Source organism: Cyprinodon tularosa, unplaced genomic scaffold, assembly GCF_016077235.1.
Source record: "Cyprinodon tularosa strain WSP-4 unplaced genomic scaffold, ASM1607723v1 ctg80, whole genome shotgun sequence".
Lineage (NCBI taxonomy): Eukaryota > Metazoa > Chordata > Actinopteri > Cyprinodontiformes > Cyprinodontidae > Cyprinodon > Cyprinodon tularosa.
Window position 1 is genome coordinate 548,992 of NW_024039563.1, and position 24,501 is coordinate 573,492.

A 24,501-nucleotide genomic window follows, 5' to 3' on the forward strand; every position below is an offset into this window, starting at 1 on the left:
GTAAAGACTTCCCCATGTGTCTCTATGCCTGCTTAGAGATGAGTGTCTCTGAGACACAGAGACCTCTTTGAGTTGTGGTCAGGGGTCTGTTGCAGTGGGATGCTGAGTAGGGGGCTGAGTTTCCGGTTTAAAATGTGTGTCAAAAAGTTTGAGCTATAAGCTTCTGTTATGTAGAGTTCCTTTTCACCTTTTTTTGGGTTAGTCGTCTTACTTCTTGAACAACAAGAAATAAACATCTGTCACACCCTTCATCTTCTGCCACCAAAAGCCTCAGAGAGGAAACCTCAGTGGTACAGACTCCTCAGGGTGTGTTTATCGCTGACTTTATGTGGTTCTTTATTATCAACTTGGCACTCAACTACACTTGAAATCCACAGCAGGCAAATTAAAGGCTTGCTCCAACTCTTTTTTTTTTCTACAATAGTTGGTCTTTGTTCTGCATCAGTTGATTGTTCTGTTCATCCAGTTTTACTCATTTTATTTCACTGCATTTAACTCCTTTATCCTCAAATGTGTACTACAAACAGGACTGTAGAGTAGAGAATAAGTTTCTGTGTGACATTTAAGATTTTCTAAAAAAAAAAAAAACATATTGCTGCCAAACTTCTACTGAAACTATCAACATTGTAATTAAATCCCATTTTGCCAGGAATCTATTTTTTTTTTTTCCATTTTACAAATGTCGGCTTCTTGAGTTACTATTTCAGCAACTAACTGTTAACGATAATTTTTTTATCCTATCTAAAATTACCAGAGTATAATTTATAAAATATATTTCTGTCTTTTGCAAACAGGAAAAATGTGTAACGTTTTTGGGGCTCCCCATTTAATCTCTGATGTTTCATTTTTTTATGTCAAATAATTTCCTAATCACTTATCAACACATAAACTGCAAGAAGTCTGAATCAAAGGTATTTCGAAAGCTCCTTGAATCCAAAGACATGTATGCCATATAGATTGGACTTTCTAAATTACCCTCATTTAAGAGGGTACAGTATGTGCATCCCGATTGCAAGAAAGCAAAACAGCAATATAGAAATTAAAGTAACAAGAAGTCCCAACAGAGAACATTGATAGTTAAACTAAAAAAGAAAAAGGTCTGGTCTAGAATAAGATATAATTTCTATTTAAAATCCGTCTTTTAGAGTTTTTATCAACACATCCTTTATATTTCTTTCCTTTTATTAAAAAAAGTTGTTTTCTCCAATCTCTGCAAAGTCAACTACATAATGCAAGTAAATGTTTACTGTTGCTACAAGGATTAGTGAATTCAGGAAAGTCAGTGTTCCAGTGCAGTCAGCTGGGTTTCCTTAAGCCGGGCATACACTGTGCAGTTTTTTTCAATTGCTGCATGCAGCTACATTTGCGTAGCTGCGTGCAACCCTGCGGTTTTGTCGTACAGTGTGAGTTCACAGCTCATGATGTATGTTCTCACACTGTGTGCCCGACGCTCTGATGCAGTCTACCTGCTTAAACTCTACATCTAAAAACCATGTCGGACTCAGCTCTGCAGTGAGATGGCGCTACTCAGATTCGTCTATCTGGAAGCCAAATGAGTAGAAGAGGAATATTCAGCTCACTAGAGGGAAATGAAACACACTGCCTTGGCAATTAGTGCAATTTTATGCTGAAAGCCCTAAAAAGAAAAGGCAAAAGCGTATTTGGACAAAGATGTGGCTGAGCAAACGTAGCTACTACGGTCTGTCCCGCCACGCTTCTGTGTTTTCATCTGAGAAGAAGGAGAATCCTTGTTTACTTGCTGAGTGATTTGCCCACGACAGTCGACTGAAAATCAAACATATTTGATTTTCTCCCGACCTCACAATTCCTGATCGGGAGGTGGACTTGAGAGGCTAATTACCCCTCGTTATCCCCTGTACGCTACACGACGCACAATCAGGCTGAAAGTCGGCCCGATCTGAGAAATCTTGCATGACTGGAAAGTCAGCCCGAAAAGGGCATTAAAATTGCACAGTTTAAGCCGAGCTTTAGACAGAACATTTTTAGCAAATCTGTCTGATCTAGGGCTGCAACTAATGATTATTTAGCAAATTAATTAATCTGTTGATAATTTTTTGATTAATAATCAATTACTCCTAAGACTGAAACAATCAATCGGATTAATTATTTTTGAAATAATTGTCAACTAATTTATTAATTGATTTATTATTAACTGGAGTATAGAGACTGTAAAACATCTCTTTAGCTGACAGAGCAACCCACTTGCAGCAGTAATTATATCAAAATTTTTAAATAAATATATCAACATTTTGTAGTTAAGATACAAAAACTTTTTTGTCTGTCAATATGCTATATCCAGAACTCCAGTGGAAAAGTTTGAGTTTTGACCTGATTTAATTTCGTAAGAAATCTTCTATAAGGAACCTTTAGCTCTCCGATTATTAATCGATCAACCGAAAAAATAATCAACAGATTAATTGATTTGCAAAATAATCGCTAGTTGCAGCCCTAATTACTTCTCTAATTGGGTTGCTCTGTCAACTAAAGGCATGTTTTAAAGTCACTATACTTAATTTAACGATTGATCAACTACTAAAATAGTTGATGATTTTTTCAATAATTGATTAATTAGGATTAATCTGATTGTTTCAGCCCTAGTCTGATGATTTAATTGATTTGTCTCTGTTAGGTGCCTGAAGTTTGCCTGTGTTGTGAGTTGATGTTTTATAAATAAACTTAACTGAACTTTTTCAGTAGAGAAATATGTAACAGTGGGACAATAATTGGTAAACACAAATTATCCAAGAAGTGCTAATCACCATAAATATAATATTATTTAGCTTTTTTATGTATGTATATATATATATAAATGTTAATAATCATTCATTTATTGATTGATTGATTTTATTAACCTCACAGTGAAGAAATTTACTCGTTACATCAAATACTCAAATAGTCATAGAAAATGTGCCAAAGGAAAAAAAAAAGGTGTATAGATACACTATATTGCCAAAAGTATTTGCTCACCTGCCTTGACTCACATATGAGCTTAAGTGACATCCCGTTCCTAATCCATAGGGTTCAATATGACGTCGGTCCACCCTTTGCAGCTAGAACAGCTTCAACTCTTCTGGGAAGGCTGTCCACAAGGTTTAGGAGTGTGTTTATGGGAATTTTTGACCATTCTTCCAGAAGCGCATTTGTGAGGTCGCACACTGATGTTGGACGAGAAGGCCTGGCTCTCAGTCTCCGCTCTAATTCATCCCAAAGGTGTTCTATCTGGTTGAGGTCAGGACTCTGTGCAGGCCAGTCAAGTTCATCCACACCAGACTCTGTCATCCATGTCTTTATGGACCTTGCTTTGTGCACTGGTGCACAGTCATGTTGGAAGAGGAAGGGGCCAGCTCCAAACTGTTCCCACAAAGTTGGGAGCATGGAATTGTCCAAAATGTCTTGGTATGCTGAAGCATTCAGAGTTCCTTTCACTGGAACTAAGGGGCCAAGCCCAGCTCCTGAAAAACAACCCCACACCATAATCCCCCCTCCACCAAACTTTACACTTGGCACAATGCAGTCAGACAAGTACCGTTCTCCTGGCAACCGCCAAACCCAGACCCGTCCATCAGATTGCCAGATGGAGAAGCGCGATTCGTCACTCCAGAGAACGCGTCTCCACTGCTCTAGAGTCCAGTGGCGGCGTGCTTTACACCACCGCATCCGACGCTTTGCATTGCACTTGGTGATGTATGGCTTGGATGCAGCTGCTCGACCATGGAAACCCATTCCATGAAGCTCTCTGCGCACTGTTCTTGAGCTAATCTGAAGGCCACATGAAGTTTGGAGGTCTGTAGTGATTGACTCTGCAGAAAGTTGGCGACCTCTTCGCACTATGCGCGTCAGCATCCGCTGACCCCGCTCCGTCAGTTTACGTGGCCTACCACTTCGTGGCTGAGTTGCTGTCGTTCCCAAACACTTCCATTTTCTTATAATACAGCTGACAGTTGACTGTGGAATATTTAGGAGCGAGGAAATTTCACGACTGGATTTGTTGCACAGGTGGCATCCTATCACAGTTCCACGCTGGAATTCACTGAGCTCCTGAGAGCGACCCATTCTTTCACAAATGTTTGTAAAAACAGTCTGCATGCCTAGGTGCTTGAATTTATACACCTGTGGCCATGGAAGTGATTGGAACACCTGATTCCAATAATTTGGATGGGTGAGCAAATACTTTTGGCAATATAGTGTATATACAGTATATACAGACCTTCCATATATGACAGCCTTTTTTTTTTTTTTTTTTTTTATAGTAGGATCATTATAGCAGGTTATTCCATGGGGTGTTTACACTTGTATTTATATGGATGGATATTTATATTTATATATATAGTTATTGCACTGAGTGTCATATATAGAGAAACTGGTTATTGCACAGGGTATCAAATGGATATTGCACATTGTACATTGCACATGTTATTGCCGTTGTAGAGTCGCATTGTAGAGTCTGGTTGCAATCATGTTACTTCTTTTGTCAGTAAGTCTTGTAGGTAAACCTTAACATATTTTCCTCATTATTTTGTGATTGATATATTACAAATTCATATAATTTAACTTTCAATTTTTATTTTTGATATTTATCCAACTAGTTACCAAAAAATAAAAAAAATTCTTGAGAATTTTATTTCATTTCCCTGAAGTTTTTTTTTTTTGCCTGCTGCTCATCAGTGTGTGGCCATCGCTCTCTCTCTGCTTTCCTCTATTCCTCCAATCTGATTAGTGGTGGTTGTGTGGTGGCATGGCAACCATTTTCACCATTTGGGAACCATAACGGCTCCCTGTTTGAAGATGAGACCCCTGTACTTGTGGTTTCATTAGAGGAAACTTTTCTGAGGGTTAGGGGGCTTCTCTCTATCCCAGTGCTGTCACTCTGAAACACTGGACCCCAGATCCCCCCTCCCTACTCACACTCCTACCCCAGTTGTGGTGAGGGGCAAACAGTAGTTGCATCGTCCTTCATCTCAGTGGCTCGTGGTAGTGCCGGCAGCTCGTGCTCAGATGGGGCCCCTCCGGCCGGCCCCTGCCTTGTAATCAGGCAACCAGAGCACTCAAGTGGCCGCAGGGCTTACTCACGTGACCCGGTCTCCGCTAACCACAAGCACTTCATCTGATACTTTGTGGCAAGCCATGCGGAGGGGACAGCATGCGCCTCTGTGAACCTCATTGGCTGGAAATTCTCTGTTTTTCTCTGCATTTGTTCCTCCCTCCTTCTCTTTGATTCGGCTGTGTTAAAGGGGAAGGGGGAAGTTTTAGTTGCATCAAGCTGTCTTTCAGTTTGTGTTCATAAGAGAGAGAGGAAAGAAGAGGTCCTGAGCTCAGACCCAAACGGCTTAAAGGTGTGTGAGTTTGTCTAACTTTGTGTTTTTAAAGCCTGTTGAGCTGGCATTGTTTGCTTTTTTAGAGGCCAAATATTTAAAAATGTTGTAATGTTGTTTGTTTTTGTTGAAAAGATCAAACTAGAAGATTTTTATTTCTTCATGAATGCCTTCATTTGAGCAGAAATTCTAACAAAATCTGATTGATATCTCTCTCTTGCTATGTTTTAAAACTACTTCAACTTTTTTATGTGAAAGAAATAAAGAATGTTAAATCCTGTCCTGCAGGAGATCCCTCTGTCAGAGATTCTCCAGGTGGAGCCGTTCAGAGACTACAGTAATCTTGCACAGGGCAGCAACCCGCACTGCTTTGAGATCATAACCTCCACCATGGTCTACTATGTAGGGGAAAACAACGGCAGCCACTACCACAGCCCTGCACTAGCTGCCTCTGGAGTGGGTGTGGAGGTGGCCCAGGGCTGGGAGAAGGCCATCAGACAGGCCCTGATGCCCGTCACCCCTCAGCCGAGTGTGGCCAGCGCAGCCGGCCAGGGAAGAGATCACAGTAAGGAGATTTTAATGTTTTGCACGCTGATCTTTGCTTTCTGCCCACTCTGAAGTTTTCGGTTTCAGCAGCTTGCAGGATTTTCTCTTTTTTTTTTTTTTTTGCTATCTCACCATTGCTCTGTGTCAAATTAATAATGTTACTCACGTTATGAGTGTTGAAACTCTGAGGGAAAACCCTGCTGTGCTCCTGTGTTTAGTCCGAAGGAAGCAAGACGGTGAAGTCATTGTTTGGAGATAAAACGGTTTAAAAGTAGAGTCACATGACCAAATGGAAACAGAACTTTTTAAAGAATCAAAGCAATCGATGTCCATTTTATTTGATTTTTACTTTTATTGTTACAAATAATCTTATTTTGATATCCAACTGAACTTCAGGAGAAAGGAAAAATAAAGGATAAAAAAGTGCAAATAGATAAAAGGCACTGCAAAGCATTCAGCAAAGTGTATGAATCTATCAAATAAAAGCAGTGACTCTATCATTTTTATCTGAAGAACTTGTTTATGTGTTTGAATAACTTATAGGACACCAGAACTGCTGTTATTTATAAATAAACATAATATACCAGTGAAACGTTGGATTTATTTACATGCTGTTTGAGGAATAATAGTCGATGCAACAATGAAAGCATAATCTACTCTATTTTTGAGTTTTTTTAAAGCCAGTTTTTGAGATTTTACTTGAATAAGATTGCTAGGAATGAAAGAATTAAGATATTTGCAAGAGGCACATTTAATGACCTCTTTTCTTTAATAAAAACTTTTTTTTTATTGTAGTTGTTGTTTATTTTGTTTTTCTCTTTGTCATTTAAGAACTTTTTGTGATTTTGAACCATTGCAGTTAATTTTGTCCTGGATTTTCTTGTGGTACATATTGGTATATAGGTCCTCTATTTAACCAATAACACCATCTTCTAATTCCCTTTTTCTACCCAACATAACATACGAAGAATTAGGTATTTTTTATGTTTCAAGGGACTTGTTTTTATGACTCAATTACATAATGTGCATTTGCCAGCAGGAAAACTATCTATTATTTTGCGTTATTAATTGGGTCAAAAAAGCTTCAGAATCAACACAAGAACTGATTAAATAAATTATAATTGAAGATATGTGATGTGTGAGCATTTTATGATAATTTGCTTCTGTATTCCTACTATTATTTAATTTGCAAAAAGTGAAAAAAGTTAAGACACTGCAATGCAAAAGTGTATGAACACACACACACACACATATACATAAATATATATATATATCTATATATATATATAGATATATATATACACACATATATATCAGTGTGTATATATACAGTCTATATATATATACACGGAGAAAGCAAATTTAATCTAAAGCAATTTTAAATCTAATGCCAATTAGAGGTGAATCACTTAAATAAATAAAACCTTGAGACAATCAACCGCTGACATCAACAATTAAACCACTTAATGAAAATTCAAATAGATTTTTAACAAATGAGGAGGAGTTTATGTCTAGGTTAGTAATTCATTCTTAATAATCAGTAAATGGGAATTTTGTCAGACCTGAACATTAAACATTAAACTGTGATTCCATTGGGAGCCAGAAGATTCAGTTCTTAAAATCATACTTGAATTTTTCTTTTTTCAATAGTCTGGAATAGGATGCTCACAGGAAGATAAAAGAGAAAAACTGGAATGTGACGAATTTACCACAAACTTTAAATATTCACTGATTTACTTGTTGCTTAATGCATGTGGAAAATTGTGTCTTTAGTGCTTTGTGGTGGAAATTAAATCATTTGTTTCCCTCTTTCAGAAGAGCTGTCCATCAGCATATCTGTGTCCAACTGCCAGATCCAGGAGAATGTGGTAAGTGGAGATTATTTTTTTGTATTTCTACCAGAAGCAGTTGCACAATTTCCCAGCACAGCTTGCAAGTGTATGCATATATAAGCTAGCAAAGTAGCTGATGTGGTTAAACCAGAAATTGTATCTTACCCTTGCTTTTATTAAAACATCAAGTGGATTTTTTTTCTTCTCAACACAAATGAGGAACCTGCATTTTCCTTTTTTTCCCTCATCCTTTTTGGTCATGGGGTTTTCGATTTAGTTCCACTTCTGCACTGAGTGAAAGTTAAATATTTGGCAATATTTGTCTTTTCCCGAAAACATTTGGGAAAAGAACGAGTTTTGCCAAACCGTAGATGATGGAATTGCTGATGAGTCCAACTTCAGTAGAGAGAGGTGGCTTTTTCCACAAGCTAAAAGCAGCAATAAGTAACAGTTCAAACCATATCTTTGCAGGATATTGCCTCAGTGTATCAAATATTCTCTGATGAGGTGCTGGGATCAGGCCAGTTTGGCATTGTGTATGGAGGTAGGTTTCACCGTTAGTCACCTGTCATGTCAAGTTTGATTTACTTTTGTATTAAATCCCATAATGTGGGCTTCCTTTCATGTTTTAGGGAAGCATAGAAAGAGCGGCAGAGACGTTGCCATCAAGGTTATTGACAAGATGAGATTTCCTACCAAGCAGGAAAGCCAGCTAAGGAATGAGGTGGCCATTTTACAGGTGATGAAGGACTCGGTACATTAATAGAGACCTTAAAGGATCTTAGATTTAAATGCTGAATAAAATCCCATCCTTTTTTGTTTTAGAATCTACATCATCCAGGAATCGTTAACCTGGAGTGTATGTTTGAAACTCCTGAGCGAGTGTTTGTGGTCATGGAGAAGCTGCATGGAGACATGCTGGAGATGATTCTGTCCAGTGAAAAGAGCAAACTACCGGAACGGATCACCAAATTCCTCGTCACTCAGGTTTGTGCTGCTTAAACCAGGATCTTTCTTTCACAGCTTTACGTTCACAGTTCTGTTTATTTATGTGCTCGCTAATAATTCTCTATAAGCTGCTCTGTAAAGTATTTAAAGCCGGGCTTACGCTGTGCGAATTTTTTTTTTTGCCCTTTTCCGACCAATTTTTCCAGTCGTGCGAGAATTTTTCGATCGGACCGACTTCCAGCCTGATCATGCGTCGTGTAGCGTACAGGGGGTAACGGGGGGCGATCAACCTCTCATGACCACCTCCTGATCAGGAATCGTGAGGTCGGGAGAAAATTAAATATGTTTGATTTTCAGTCGGCCGTTGTGGGCAAATCGCTCAGTTAGCAAACAAGGATTCTTCTTCTTCCTCTCAGATGAAAACACAGAAGCATGGCGAGGGTGCGATGAGTGAAATGGAGTTCTGTCCGTAAAATTGACAGACCGTAGTAGCCATGTTTGCTTAGCCATGTCTTTGTCCAAATATGTTATTGCCTTTACTTACAAGTCCGAGTAGCGCCATCTCACTGCGGAGCTGAGTCCGACGTGGTTTTTAGACGTACAGTGTGAGCAGGTAGATCGCATCAGAGCGTCGTGCTGAATATGCAGTACTGTACTGTACTGCTTACCGTAGTAGCCATTCAACATTTCCCCACTTTGCTTGATGGGCTCTTGGCTGGTCCCCTAAAATTCCTTTTTTAAATATCAATCTTTGTACAAAAATATTCATTCTGTCATTATTTGTGGATATTAAGATCTAAAGAGAAGCTTCATCTCCTGGTCAGACCCTGTAATTCACTAAAAGGGTGGAATCAGAGTAAAAAAATATGCATGTCCAGGAGAAGGAGGGGTCATTTAGTGGCTGGAATTTGGCTGCCATTCGACTGGCGTTTGACTGGGAAGGGCCATTTTGAATGACTGCTGCTCTATATTCTTCTAACTCCCATTTGCCTGTTTTGATCCATCATCTTATTGAATTCTCTATCTTTTCTTTCGGCTGTGATGACCTTCTCCTCCAGCTTCAGGGGCTGTTTATCCTTGTTGTAGGGTTCTGATTGGGTGGATATGTTTATATGGCACTGAGCCACACGGAATCACAGCCTCCTGCATGGCTGCCGATTACAGCCTGCAGAGTGCTGGAGGCTCTTTGGCCTGATTAGAGGAGCAGTGGGGCCTGGGGTCTGGTTGGGTTTGGGGTCCCAAACAGCAGCAGGGGCCATTAACCAAGGCCCCATTAGCTGCAGCGGGGCCTGGCTCAGATGTGGCCGCGAGGACATGCAGAGCCAAGGCCGGGATTTGGGGAATGAGTGAATTGTGGTTTTGGTTAAGAGCCACAGGCTGAAATTTGTACAGCCGGGGTTTATGCAAGGATCTGGTGAATATAGATGAGATGATGCCGTGCAATGTGGAAGTATTTAGGGTCATCGGTATGCTCAAATCACAGCTACTTGTTCCTGAGACTGAATAACAGATCTTCCTCAATAACTAAGCACGATGTAATTCATTTAAGCAATGAAATAATATTGTCTATGGTTATAAAGCTGTGCTAAATATGTTTGTGGTAACTGATTGAATTCTCACAACAGATCCTGGTGGCCTTGAGGCATCTGCACTTCAAAAACATTGTGCACTGTGACTTGAAGCCTGAAAATGTACTACTGGCCTCTGCAGAGCCTTTTCCACAGGTAGTAAAGATAAATGTTTTATGTCTGCAATATCTGTTGCCATGATGTCTGTAGAACCAGGATTTTTTTTTACTCTTCTAAATGGTCAACACTCCCTTTTTAAAGTCATAGGGAAGTCATATTTAAATGTCAAATCATTCTGCATAAAACATGTATGTAAATGTACTATTTATTAGACAAAATTGTCCCAAAAGAAAATTGCTATTTTTAAAAAATCCTGTCTTAAAATCTGTGTCGTTTTTTTTTCATTATCTTATGCAGGCCATTTAGTTATACCTCAGCCTGAACACCAAATTCGGCCAATCATATATCAACGGTCTGTCAATCGTGTCTTCGGCAGGCGTAGAGCTAACACAGCTGGCAGCGTTGCGAGGCAAGGGCTCAAACATGTACGGCTGTAAGCCTTCTACACCAAACCAAGCTTCTGCCGCCCTGGCGTCCTTTTCCACAACATCTTCGTCCCCGCTTTCCTCCTCTAAATAAAAAATGTATGACGGAGGAGACTCATCCATGACCTCTGACACAAAACTCTCCTCCTCTTGCATGTTTCCGCTGTCCATAGCGTTCCTTGACAGTGTCGGAGCTAAGTCACCAATTTAGTGCTCATTGGTCCCAATGGAATTTCCCATTGGGAACCTACTAGCACTAAGTTGCTAACTGGTTAGCAAGAGGCTTCCAACAAACCGGCCACAACCAAACTTGCTTACGAACCTTCCGCCACAACAATCCTGCCCCCTTTTATAAACAACCAATCACATTCACTTTATTCACCCGTGTAAAGTCGTGCACCAATCTGCAGAATTCGGTAATGCTACCATTGGAACAGCCGCTTCCCTATGACTTTAATCAATTTTATAAATTAAAACAGATCTATCGATCCTTTGGTCTTTTAATAGCAATTTCATATCAGGTTCTTAAGCACCATCTCAAGAACACAACTTGATCCTATTTCTGTTGCTGAATCTGTAAAAATATTAAAGATAATGTTTCCTGATCTTTAGCTACACGGTACCAATAGGAATCTTCTGAACAATGTGGTATCAATATGTTGAATCATGCATAGGTAAGGTTTGTGTCAGGATACAATATGTTAAACTCCATTGGTGGCGCTTAAAGAAGAGAAAAATACAGCTGAAGGCCAACAAAATCTATTAATACACCTTCAGAAAGTCAGGAGAAGTATTGATCTGGACTCCTTCAAGATATCCCACCAAAGTCTATGTAAATGACAATCTTCATTGCGATATAATAATCACACACTAAGTTAAAAAACAAAGAAATCAATCTTTGATGAGGGAGAATTCCTGTAGCGGGATCAATGTGTATTGTATACACAAGGGGTCGCCTTTTAAGGTTGCGTTTTGTATCTCTGTGTCTCCTTGAACCCCAGTTAGCCTCGGCAGATGGCCGCTCACACTGAGCCTGGTTCTGCTGGAGGTTTCTTCCTGTTAAAAGGGAGTTTTTCCTCTCCACTGTCGCTAGAAGCATGCTTAGTGTGAGGGATTGCCTTCAAGTCTATGAGTCGATGCAATCAACTGGTTTTCCTTAGATAGAAAACTTTGAATTAATTTGACTGGATGATCTGGTGAACTGTAAAGTGTTGTGAATTAGCTCTACATAAATAAACTGAATGGAATTATAGTAGGGGATCAGTGATATATGGGCCAGTTTCTATTCCAAATTTCCTGGGATCTATTTAAAAGTTGGTCGCTGGTCATCATTAGGAGTGTCACCATGACAACAACCCAAAACATGTTGCCAAATCTGCACCAATCCACCAGACATGAAGTAAACATAATTTCTCTTTGTTTTGTTTTTTAACAATTCAAGTTTTTTTGGTGAGGTTTTTGAGGAGAGTTTTAATATGTGACTCTGGGCAGTTTTATCATCTAAGATCTGCATCTTATTCCTTCTCGAAAAAAAAAAATCAATTAGTCATTCATTTTCCTGCTGTTTTTCAGGTGAAGCTCTGTGACTTTGGCTTCGCTCGTATCATTGGTGAGAAGTCGTTCCGGCGATCGGTTGTTGGAACCCCAGCTTACCTGGCCCCAGAGGTGCTGCGGAGCAAAGGCTACAACCGGTCATTAGACATGTGGTCAGTGGGAGTCATCATCTACGTCAGCTTGAGTGGAACCTTCCCTTTTAATGAAGACGAAGACATTAATGATCAGATTCAGAACGCTGCCTTCATGTACCCCCCAACACCCTGGAAGGACATCTCTGCTGAGGGTAGGTGGACACACAGCAGAATTTCTCTTCAATTTCTCCCTTCAGTTTGGAATTTACCGAGGCTTCATTTATTCTGGGCTTCACCTCTGTAAATAGCTGCAGGCCTGGTTGCACCTGTATTGTCAAACTGAAATTCAGATGAAGTCTTCCTCCCCACCCACACGTCTGGGTCATGTGAACATTTTAATGGCTGGGTTTGTCTGTCTGTGGTTAAAATGAATCACTTTCATTTCTTCTCAACTGTCCGTGCTGTAGCTCCTCCTACGTACAGTTCACCACAGGAATGGTGTTAATGTTTAGTGAATTCTTTTATCTCTATGGAAAGGTCACAAAACCCTGTAAACTGTGTTAAAAGGTTTGTTTAAGATGATATCTGGCCTGATTTTTAGTTTATGTGCAGTAAAATCTTTTCCACATTTTCTGTATCCAATCACAAACTTAAAATGTATTTTATTGAAGTTTTGAGGTTCGTCCTTTTTGAAACAGCTCAAACTTTGATGAAATAAAGCAGGAATGATCAGGAACCAATAAAAATAGATTTGGAAATCATCTGAATTTGAACGAATCAGATTCCTTGTTAACATTCCCTTTCCAATTGATTCTCAATCATAATTTCTTCTTTTCGTTAATTCAAGAAGTGGGATAACAAAAGGTTATTTTTAATGTTATAAATAAGCTGGCTAACCAGAGCTTTGTCTGGATTAAATGTTCTGAACTTCATTAAATTTCACTTATTCAAATAGTTATCAGACCTATGAACTTTGTATCTCACAGAGTGACACTCTCACATGGAGCTTTTTTTTGTTGAAAAACCTCATTAAAACACAGGTACATATTCAGTATCCAGTGTCTGATCCTGCAGGTAGTATTGCTGTATAAGATGATGTCATATTTTATTTACCCGATTCTAACTGCTCTTCTAGGCCGAGTGTTGGAGCTAAGAATCAGGGCAGCAGGAAGTCATGCTGACAGCATGTATATTTCCTTAACATTGTTGAAAGCATCTCAGTTTCATTAGACATAGAATAAGTGATGTTTTACTTTTGTTGACAGAGGAACCTTCATATTTTATAATCTGTACTTCAGTCTGTGGGTTTTATCAAATGAAATAGATTCCAAATGAAATAAAATAAACACTGGAGGAAGTTATCATTAAAAAGATTAATTAATATAGCAGATCTACCTTTAGGTGCTTTTCATTCTATCCAGTGGGAAATAAGGAAGGTAAAATAGGCTCTGATCTCCCTGCAGAAGGTTTAATTTAATTCAATTAAATTCAGTTTATTTATATAACGCCAATTCACAACACATGTCATCTCAAGGCACTTTACAGTTCACCAGATCATACAGTCAAATTGATTCAAAGTTTTCTATCTAAGGTAGGGCTGCAACAACGAATCGATAAAATCGATAAAAATCGACTTTTAAAAGCGTTGGCAACGAATTTAATCATCGATTAGTTGTGTCGCGCGATTAATGCGTCATCCGCCGCCGCCGTCATCCCGGGGAAGAAAAAAAAATATGGCGGAGCGAGTCAGCGCCGCAGTTGCAGTGTTGCCAACTCAGCGACTTTTCAGACCCCTCCAGCGACTATTTTTTTTAAAAAGCGACTAGCGACAAATCTGGCGACTTTTTACGGTGTCACTGGCGGCTTTTGGAGACTCTTACGTGAAAGCATGTATCGTTCCTACTCTTGTCCTCCAGCGGCAGCTGCTGCCGTGGGGCGCCTCCCCCATCCCAACGCCTTTCTCCCTCTCCCACAAGAATCCCTCTCAGCGCTGCAGTCCGAGCCGCAGGATTTTAGTGAGGAGTTTAACCTCAGCGTCCAGACTGCAAATGAAGCGCGCATGCCCCGGGATTGACGGCGCAAATTGATCACAATAATTAAAATAGCCTGCGCTTTGTAAAGTGAAAAAAGTCGTAACACGCGACTTTTGTAAAAACAAATAAACATGGCACGGAAGCACCACTGTTATGACGCAGCACCTGAAAAGAAAACATGTTGGAGCCTTCAATGGCAGTGAAGAGAGCTGATCAGCAGGATGAGTAACCATGTTTGTTTCATTTTAAAGTGGGGAAACGTAAGTTAGTTTCTCAGGTAGCTCATCTGATGCTTTCCTTACCGTGTTAGTAGGTTACAGACAGTGATAAGGTTGGCTACTTATTTTACTTTTAATTTCATTTGAATTAGCTTAAGCAGCGTTTATATTTTCTTTATAAATAAATTAATTTGCAAATTATGAGGGCAAGGCTTTTAAAGTTTAAATCTTCTGGCAAAGATAAAGTAAAGAAGATCCTGCAATTTATGGAAGTAAAGCAGAATAAAATCCAGCAAGATCAGTAATATGTCAATTAAGTATATGCCACATTCCCATGTAAATATCTGTCTTTGGAGGATGTGTTTTTTAGCACCCCTAGTTCTCTCATTTTTATTCCAAATACAGTTTATAATTTGAATCACAGGGCTATTTTTATCTCTATGGTTCAGTATTTTCTCAAGTAGCAACTTTAACTGCTATACTTTCCTGTCTTAAAAGGCAGAACTCTTCTAGTCTAAAAAAACCTCATTTGTTGAAATGGGGGGGCCTATTGTTTGAACCCCTTAGGGGCTTTAAAAAACAAAAATGCCTGTCTCTTTTTGCGCTTTATGAAACAAAGTACCCTATATTTTGTGGATGTACAGCTACATTTCTCATGTAAGTTTGCGTAGTTTTAAAACAAACATTTATTTTTCATATTGCACCAGTACAGTTAATGAGAAACCTGTACTTGTGTGCTTGTTTGTTCTGTCTAAAATGTTTATTTTGGAATAAAGAGGTTAATATAAAAAAAATATTTTGTGTCCGATTCATCGATTAATCGAAAAAATAATCGGCCGATTCATCGATTTTCAAAATAATCGTTAGTTGCAGCCCTAATCTAAGGAAAACCAGTTGATTGGATCGACTCTTTGACCCAAAGGCAATCCCTCACACTAAGCATGCTTGTAGCGACAGTGGAGAGGAAAAACTCCCTTTTAAAGGAAGGAAACCTCCAGCAGAACCAGGCTCAGTGTGAGCGGCCATCTGCTGAGGCCGACTGGGGTTCAAGGAGACAGAAGCAGAGACACAAAAAGTAACTGTAAAAGGCGGCCCCTCCAGGAAACACACAACCAGGCAGACGAGCTCTGAGCCAGCTCCCATGCCAGAAGATGAAGCACATCCAGTTAGTCACAGTCAGAGAAACAGGACTACACTGGAAAACAGGCAGATCTCCAACATCTATAAACAAAGGTGTTGATGGCAGCAGCACAGCTGATATTTCTCTCCAGGATGGAGTCACTGCCAAACAGAAACAGACGAAGTGAAGCTACCATGAGAAAAATCAGAGAGAGCAGAACGTTAGAGAGTTCAATAAGTTTCACTTTTATTTAAAGGTTTCAAACTAACTATATGGATGCTATACCTTAAAGCTTTACCAATAAAATACATATCTGTAGTTCTTATGGACAAAAAATGTGATAAAGTTCAAGGCTGTGAAAAGTTATTAAATATAATGAAGTCTGATCCACATATCTTTCTGCCACAGCCACAGACCTGATCAACAATCTTCTCCAAGTCAAGATGAGGAAGAGGTACAGCGTGGACAAATGTCTCAGCCATCCCTGGTTACAGGTAACACCTTCTATTTTATTTTTTCTATTTAAATAAGCATTTCACAAAGTTGACAGAATGATAATAAGCTGATGAAGGTTCTCAGTCATCCAGGTCATAGTCATTCCGTAAAAATTCAAAAAATATCCACTGGACTTGGTTTTCAAGATTTGAAGACGTTTCGCCACCTCTCCAGGAAGCTTTCTCAATTCAAATGTCTGGATCCGCAGTGAGTTTGAGTCTTATATAGACAACGCCTTGTATCGCTTGGAAACGCTTGGAGATGGAAGCCTAAACATTGAAGTTTATAGGAAACCAACTCACACAGACCAGTATCTTCTTTTTGACTCACACCACCCACTGGAACACAAACTCTCAGTCATCAGAACCTTACAACACCGGGCAGAACATGTCCCCACTAAAACAGATGGGAAGCAAAAAGAACAGAAACACATCAAAGATGCTCTCCGAAACTGTGGATATCCAAACTGGGCTTTTATCAAATCAGCAAGGAAATCCAAAAGACACGCAACAGAAGACAGCGATGGGAAAATTAAACGCAAAAACATCACAATCCCTTATGTTGCTGGAGTGTCTGAAAAGCTCAAGAGGATTTTCTCCAAACACAAGATCCCAGTACATTTCAAGCCAAACCAAACCCTTAAACAGAGGCTAGTGCATCCGAAAGATAAAACCCCCAGACCAAATATGAGCGGAGTGGTATATGCTGTTCAGTGCAGTGAGGAATGCTCTGATCTTTATATTGGAGAAACCAAACAACCTCTCCACAGACGCATGGCCCAACACAGAAGAGCGGCCACCTCTGGACAAGACTCCGCAGTACACCTACACCTTGTGGACAAAGGACATTCTTTTGAGGACCAGAATGTCCATATTCTGGATAAAGAAAATAGGTGGTTTGAGATGGGCGTGAAGGAAGCAATCTATGTTAAGAGAGAAAAACCAACTTTAAACAGAGGTGGTGGACTGAGATTCCAGCTTCCAAAAACATACAATTCAATCATAGACATGATCCCTTCCAGATATCACCAAACCCCCCACCCCATCACAGAGGAACGAGGGACTTACCCGCTCCAGCCGGTGAACAATACCTCCTTAACGATCAACCCTTAACAATCATAGACAGGTTTCAGGTATTACAGGAGACAATCCCCCCCTTAATGACAATCCCCCCTTTAACGACCGACCCCTAGAATCATAGACAGTTTCAGATATTACAGGCTAACGATGGAACTAACGACCCATTCATCGGTTTCTATTGCATGTTTCCAAGCGATACAAGGCGTTGTCTATATAAGACTCAAACTCACTGCGGATCCAGACATTTGAATTGAGAAAGCTTCCTGGAGAGGTGGCGAAACGTCTTCAAATCTTGAAAACCAAGTCCAGTGGATATTTTTTGAATTTTTACGGAATGATAATAAGGTAGCAACAGCGCCTTAAAGCTGGGCGTGATTTTTTTCCAGGATTACCAGACGTGGCTGGACCTTAGGGAGTTTGAAACACGGAGAGGCGAGCGCTACATCACCCACGAGAGTGACGACGCGCGTTGGGAGGAGTATGCAGACGAGCACAACCTCCCTTACCCTAAACACTTCATCATGGCTCCCAACTTAGACGACATGGAGGAGGACCCCTAGTGGTCAGCCAGCTTCACTGCGTAGAGGAATGGGGATGTCACCTGGGACTTAAAAAAAAAAAATGACTAAGTGAAAGCTTTGGGAGCGGCAGGTTCCCCACCCAGAACTGTTAAGGCAGCAGAGCGGAGCTGGACCAGTGGAGAGCTTCAGGTCAGGAACTTTTAGAGTTGGGAATACCCCAACTTATTTTGTAGCACGACATGGAGGCGAAGATGCGTGTCAAAGAAACGCATTAAAAGACAAAGTGGAGCTTCCTCTTTTCTAAAACGACTGGTAAAACATTCCCTGGATTTGCCTAGTTGTGATATTTTTTTTTCCATCAGGACAAACTCAAGCCAAAAATTGAACCTGATACGTAAACAGTGCTTAGAAAATCTCAGTAAGGACAGAGAGGAGATGACCAAAGTCTTACATCAGAAGTAAAGGGCACCTTCCACAAGGGATTAACAGTCTGAGAATTAAACTTTTCTGATCTGTTTGTCCTTCGGCATGAACTGGAACCATCACCTGCATGTTTTTCCTTTCATTTATTTTCTAGCTGTTGGAGGTTGTTGTACTAAACAACTACAGAGAATAGCGACTGAATAGAAACACTATTCGCTGCTACAGAAAGCAAATGGTGTCCAAGCAATCAGTGGAAAGTCTTTGCAGCTCACATGGAATCAGCTGCAGGAATTATCAGTGTTTTCAGGTTTGACGGTGGCAGCTAATAGTGTGAAAGTGTGATCAACCTTCCCCTGCAGAAAGGAGAGCGTCGATCACACTAAAAATGTTGTTCCAAACTGTTTTATTTATTCGTTATTGTGAATTTCTTTGTGCAAACCAGAACTATGGACATGCAAACTGCAAAGATGAGTTTAAAGCAAGCTCTCAAGTTACTGCATTCCCTTTTTTTCTTTTTTCCTGTTTTTTCTTTTTTTTGCAGATTCTGGAAAAGACTTTTTACTGCTCAGCAGGAATCTGTTGATACCTGAATAATGTTCCCAGAGTCCTTCCTTTTTTATCTTCTCTGGACCTTTTCTAAATTTTGTCTCGGAGGAATCAACGTTAATAGAGATAAACTTTGGTATGATTAGAGTAGAGTTCAGGAATTCATACCCCAGTTTTGTACTTTGTGTTCCATTTGTTTGGTTTGGGAGCGTGTTCCGGTTTCATATGTCATTTTTCCTATTCTACTGTTGCCACTGGATTGGCAGGTGTCCATGTTTTGTATATTTCAGTACTTACCTGATAAAATAAAACCAAAATGTCTTCTTATTAAAAAAATTGCCATCAGACGATGAACAGCTGAAGTTTGCACCGTGTGTGTGAGATGCTTCATAGTGTTATGTTGTATTTCAGCAGCTGGGTGCGATTGTAGCTCCGCAGTAAGCAGAACCATCTGCTCGCCTCTAATGACAAAGAATAAATGGGAACAGAAGAGGTTTGAGGACGACTTTGAAATCCCTCATAATGAAAAGTTTGTTTGGTTTAAGAAAGTGTCGTTTTGAATAAAATAGCCTTTTTGCAGACATTTGTTTTGAATGAACCCATTCGTTTAAAGGTAAGGTTTGAACTGGTGTTTTCTTTTATTTCTTTGTTTTATTCACATATTTGTTGACCTCTACATGTCAAAATATGAATATTCTGACTTTTGTCTTCAGTTCTCTCCATGCAGAGTCAGGATCAGTCATTTTGCTCTACTCAGCTCACCCATTTCATTTAGGCCTGAGAGTGGAAACAGATATGAAGGAATAATAATTTTTTCTCCAGTATAAACCATTTATGGACTGAATTTTAAGAAATCCTTTGGGTCATCATCCTGTCTTGGATCATTTTCCTGTTAAACTGTTTCAACCAATTGTCCATTTTTGTCTCAGATCTGGTATTATGCAGAGTTCAGGATGCCTTTGGAAGGTAAACAGACCCTCAGCATGATGGATAATCTGCTCAACCTTTGTTTAACTCCAAACCCAATAGTTTTTTGCCAAAAAAGCTCTTCTCACCAATGAGACGTATTTGTATTGGATGTTCCAGTAAAAATAAGCATAGTCCCACGTATGTTTACATTTGTGATTGTTGAACACTGAATTTGCTTTACTGGTATGTCTCAACAGGCAGTAAGTAGATAGCCTCTAAAGTTTATGAGATTCTCCAAAGTTTTTCTGTGTTTTAGCAGTTTCTGCATATTTGTTTTCAAGCACTAAACTAACCCTGTAAATGACGTGTTTTTTTTTGTTTACCTTATTTTAATAGGAAACATTTTTAGACCAATAGGCTACATAATCTCTTTCCTGTGTTCTATATTTATTAAGTTAGTGTTCAAGAAAATACATCTAATTTTGTTGTAATTTATCTTTCTATGTTTTATTTCTAAAAACAGATATAACAATTTCTTGATTCAATCAATGAAACAAACTATATTTCTGTTGCAGGTAAATAGAACAACCAGAAACATTTTGCTTTTTCACTGAGTGCTGCTACTTTTTGGCTCCAGACTGATAAAATACTTCCTTTGGAATGACAAAGCAAGGATGTCTCTTTAAAAGGTAAAGGTGGCTGACGACTGCCTTGAGATTAATAGAAACGGGAAAGCAGAAGCTGTTTTAGCTTTGCCCTCCTGCAGGACCAGTGTCAGCAAGTCAGCCATATTATAAGAGTAAATTTGCCTTTGAGACAAATGGAAGATTGGTTGGAAACATAAAAGTACTTCACATTGTTAGGCAGGCAGAGTGGCGCAGTGGAAGCATGCTGAGTCTATAATCCAGAGGTTGCCACTCCCACAGACTGCTACTCGGTCCCAGAGCAAGACCCTTAACCCCCAGACTGCTCCGCGGGTGCCGCACTATGGCAGCCCACTGCTTCCCAAGGGATGGGTTAAATGCAGAGTGAATTTCTTTGCTCTGTACTTGTGACAACGTAATGACAAAGTTGAATTCTAAGAATTCATTCTTATATTCTGTCAGACATGTTAGATCAGAAATCCTTTAATTGGTAAATGTTTTTATTAACTGCAATATCAAATCAGTGAAAAGGGTATATAGAATATCTATACATATGTCTGTAGAATATATACATATATATATATATGTACATGTATGTACATATATATATATATATAGAGAGAGAGAGAGAGAGAGAGATTGCTTTATATACTGTGAATCATGAGCTGCACTAAAGTCACCTGTTTAATATTACAAATGTATAGATATAGTATATAGACACATACGTAAACACACACACATATATATAATATATATACTGTATATAGATTTGACATCATGTATATACATATATATACATAATAGGAAGTCTATATGTAGTATATATATGTACATATATACACAAATACATATATAGACATGTGTGTATATATATATATATATATATATGTATATATAGAGAGAGAGAGACTTGAAATTCTATACATGTATATATACATATATATATATATATGTATATATACATATACATATATATATATATGTATGTGTGTATATATACATACTTTATTTATACATTTGTAATATTAAATAGATGAGTTTGGTGCAGCTCATGATTCACAGTATAGAAAGCATCTCATAGTAGTTACAGAGGTCAGCCTGAAATCTTCCCGACAGAAATGTTCTTCACATCTTTTATGGAAGCTTCAGCTGATAACTCTTAATAATGTGATGTTACTGATGTAACCTAGGTGTCCATTAGATGCCTTGTTTTATGTTTCACCCAAAAACATAGACTATCAGAGAGACCTTAAAGCATGGAGCTGGCTAATAATCTCATCATGTGGAAATTCTTTCCCCCTGTAAAATAAAAAATAAATAAAAAGATACACTGAAATGAAAGGCTTTCAAAGTAGAACTAATTTTTATGCACTCTACAAAATTTAGAGATTTATGGAAGAGATGCAAACATACAATGTTGACAAAAACCACCAAGATGTTCTATTTATAGTTTGCCAGTCCATTAACTATCCCATTGCACTACATGTGGTAAATGAAAGACTTAACAGACTAAGCTCAATTTAATTTCCTATTGATCCTGTCCCACTTGATAATCCACCTTCTTCACAGACCTCAATTTAGGAAACTATTGCTGTAAAATATATAAAAGAAAAACAGTTCTCTTTACTACCACAAGGTGTCACTCTATGTTGATTTTTCCAGCTAATATGTGGAGGAAACAGTTAAAAAAAAGGGGGTGAATTTTATTACTTTCAATTAAAAACACTTTACTGGATCAGAACAAAATTTAAATAATTAAGATGGATGGAAAACAGATTTTCATACAGTTTGAAATCCTCTCCAAACTGTTTCCAGTCAGATGAAATTAACCTTTTTATTCATCAAATGACCCCTTCACTTCACATGTTAAAAACTAAAAGACGTGTATAGAAGCATCAGAAAGCAACCTTTATTCTACCCGCTTCATCCTGGATTCTGGGTATATTTGTTGAGCTGCTGTGCTGGGTAGACTCTCTGCAGGTTCCTCGTCAGAACACACACAACTCAAAGGGAGGTCTGTGTCGTGCCCCTTCATCTTACCACCCTTCCTCCATTTCCACCTTTTTTCCTTCTTTACTATATGTTTGATATCCATTGGCTGCAGACCAAACAAGCAAACAAACAGAACAACAGAAAAAAAGCCATCAATCAGACAACGTTGGTCTGGGCTAGAGGGATGAGATGGGGAGAGATCTTGTTTGCTCTGCAGGCCAGTTCCATTTCACTGTGATGGCAGAAGAGGCCTCCCAGGACATGGCTATGGCCACGCTTATGTTTGACTTCCGGGGGAGATCAAGGCAGTCCACAGTCCACACTGACACATCATCTTCTGACCCAACGGGCTGCTGGCTGCAGCCACAGGCTTGTATCCTTTATCCAAGTCGACCTATTTCCTCCGTTTTTCTCAGTGAACTCAAAATTATCTGAATTTAAGGTCAATCTTAAACTGATCTGCAGCTTAACGTCTGTCTAATTCAAGTGTTTAAGCAACAGAGGAGAAATGTTATATATTTACTTTATGTCTTCTATATCTTCTTATGTCTTCTACCTATATATCTATTTTATATCTACTTTATGTCTTTACAGGCATATCTTTTCAAACATAAGATATGATGGAGCAATCTCAACATATTCACTCTCCCTAAATATGTCTAAATGCAAATTTCCAATGTTCTCAGTAAACCTGATCTAAACAGAAAAGTAGAAAAAAATACGCAGAGTTGTTCCAGAAGGTGACTAAAAAGTCACTTTTCCCAGTTTTCAACATACCAAATATTGCACAAGATAAACATGTAGACGACCCCATTATGGTCAGTTAAGAGCAAAATGTAACTTTTTTAGAAAAAAAAAAAAAACAATTTGAAGAACTTCCTAAACAAATTATCCCATGCGGAAAATTGTTGTTGGAAGAATAGCGGTTTTGTCAAGGAGTTACGTGGAAGTTAGTCAGAGTTTATAGGAAAATAGATAGGGTTGGAGACGAGGCAATCCTGACAGAAAACTAGACTCAAGACTTGCTGACGTTCTACAGGACAGCAATCTGAAATATACTGCTAGAGTTACAATAGGATGGTATATATCAGGGGTCACCAACGCGATGCCCGCGGGCACCAAGGGGCCCTCAAGGGCCACATGGGGTGCCCTGTTCGTCTTCTGAAAACAGAAGAACTCACTCAGTGGGTTAAGTTTAATTTTTTTTTTTATTATGTTGCTCTTCTGTTTAATCATTTATGTATTATTTCATCATGTTAACTATTTCATCATATTTCAGTGGTTTCAAAATGACAATATTAAAAAGAAAATTAGAAATGAATAAAAGAATAAAATAAGAATAAAAATGAGTTTTTATGGATGAGATTTACTGTAGGTAAACAGTGATCCCTTCAGTTCAAAGGTCAGTAGTGGTAGCCCTTTCTATGACTCGGTACCCATGAAGTAGCCCTCAGCCTTAAAAAGGTTGGTGACCCCTGGTATATATCATGTGTTTATTGCAGAGACTGTTTTAATTAGAATTGATAAAGAACGGAAGACATGCAGATATTTTTGCACTGTAAGACTTTTTCATAAGAAAATTTAAAAAGCAGATGTTTTCCTTCTTCTTCAAAATTACTACTTTGTGTTGGTCGAACTTATATAATCTTAATAAAACAAAAGGAGTTTTAGGAGCATAATTTTACAGAAATAGAACAAAAAAATAATTAGCCTTATACACACACAAATATATATATGTATATATATAAATATATATATATATAAATATATATATATATAAATATATATATATATAAATATATATATATATATATAATATATATATATATATATATGTATATATATATATATATATATATATATATATATATATATATATATACACACATACATACAACATTTTTGTTACTGAAGTAGAAGTATAAATAATGCAGTTTAAAAACAGCTGAAGTATCGACTTGACCTCTTTACTCAAGTAAAATTGAAAAAGTATGAGCTTCAAAAACTACTTAAAGTATAAAAGTGTAAAGTAACCTTTAAAAAAAAAAAAGAAACAGCCAAACGCCACTTTATGAATTGAAAGTCCAATTTTTCAACTATTTCGAAAAAATATTTTTGAGA

The 24,501-nt window shown here is 38.5% G+C and overlaps 1 protein-coding gene across 2 annotated transcripts in view; it reads left to right on the forward strand.

The window, feature by feature from the left end:
• The window catches only part of prkd3 (protein kinase D3), a 75,458-nt gene extending 56,261 nt beyond the window's left edge, over positions 1 to 19,197 (forward strand). For both annotated transcript variants that reach the window (XM_038271594.1, XM_038271595.1), the window contains 9 exons: positions 5,622 to 5,898; positions 7,695 to 7,747; positions 8,183 to 8,255; positions 8,344 to 8,450; positions 8,537 to 8,698; positions 10,285 to 10,383; positions 12,345 to 12,612; positions 16,180 to 16,265; positions 17,732 to 19,197. In XM_038271594.1, coding sequence (XP_038127522.1) covers positions 5,622 to 5,898; positions 7,695 to 7,747; positions 8,183 to 8,255; positions 8,344 to 8,450; positions 8,537 to 8,698; positions 10,285 to 10,383; positions 12,345 to 12,612; positions 16,180 to 16,265; positions 17,732 to 17,905 — 1,299 coding nt within the window. In that variant the 3' untranslated portion in view covers positions 17,906 to 19,197. The remainder of the gene's footprint in view (positions 1 to 5,621; positions 5,899 to 7,694; positions 7,748 to 8,182; positions 8,256 to 8,343; positions 8,451 to 8,536; positions 8,699 to 10,284; positions 10,384 to 12,344; positions 12,613 to 16,179; positions 16,266 to 17,731) is intronic.
• Positions 19,198 to 24,501: the final 5,304 nt, after the last annotated feature.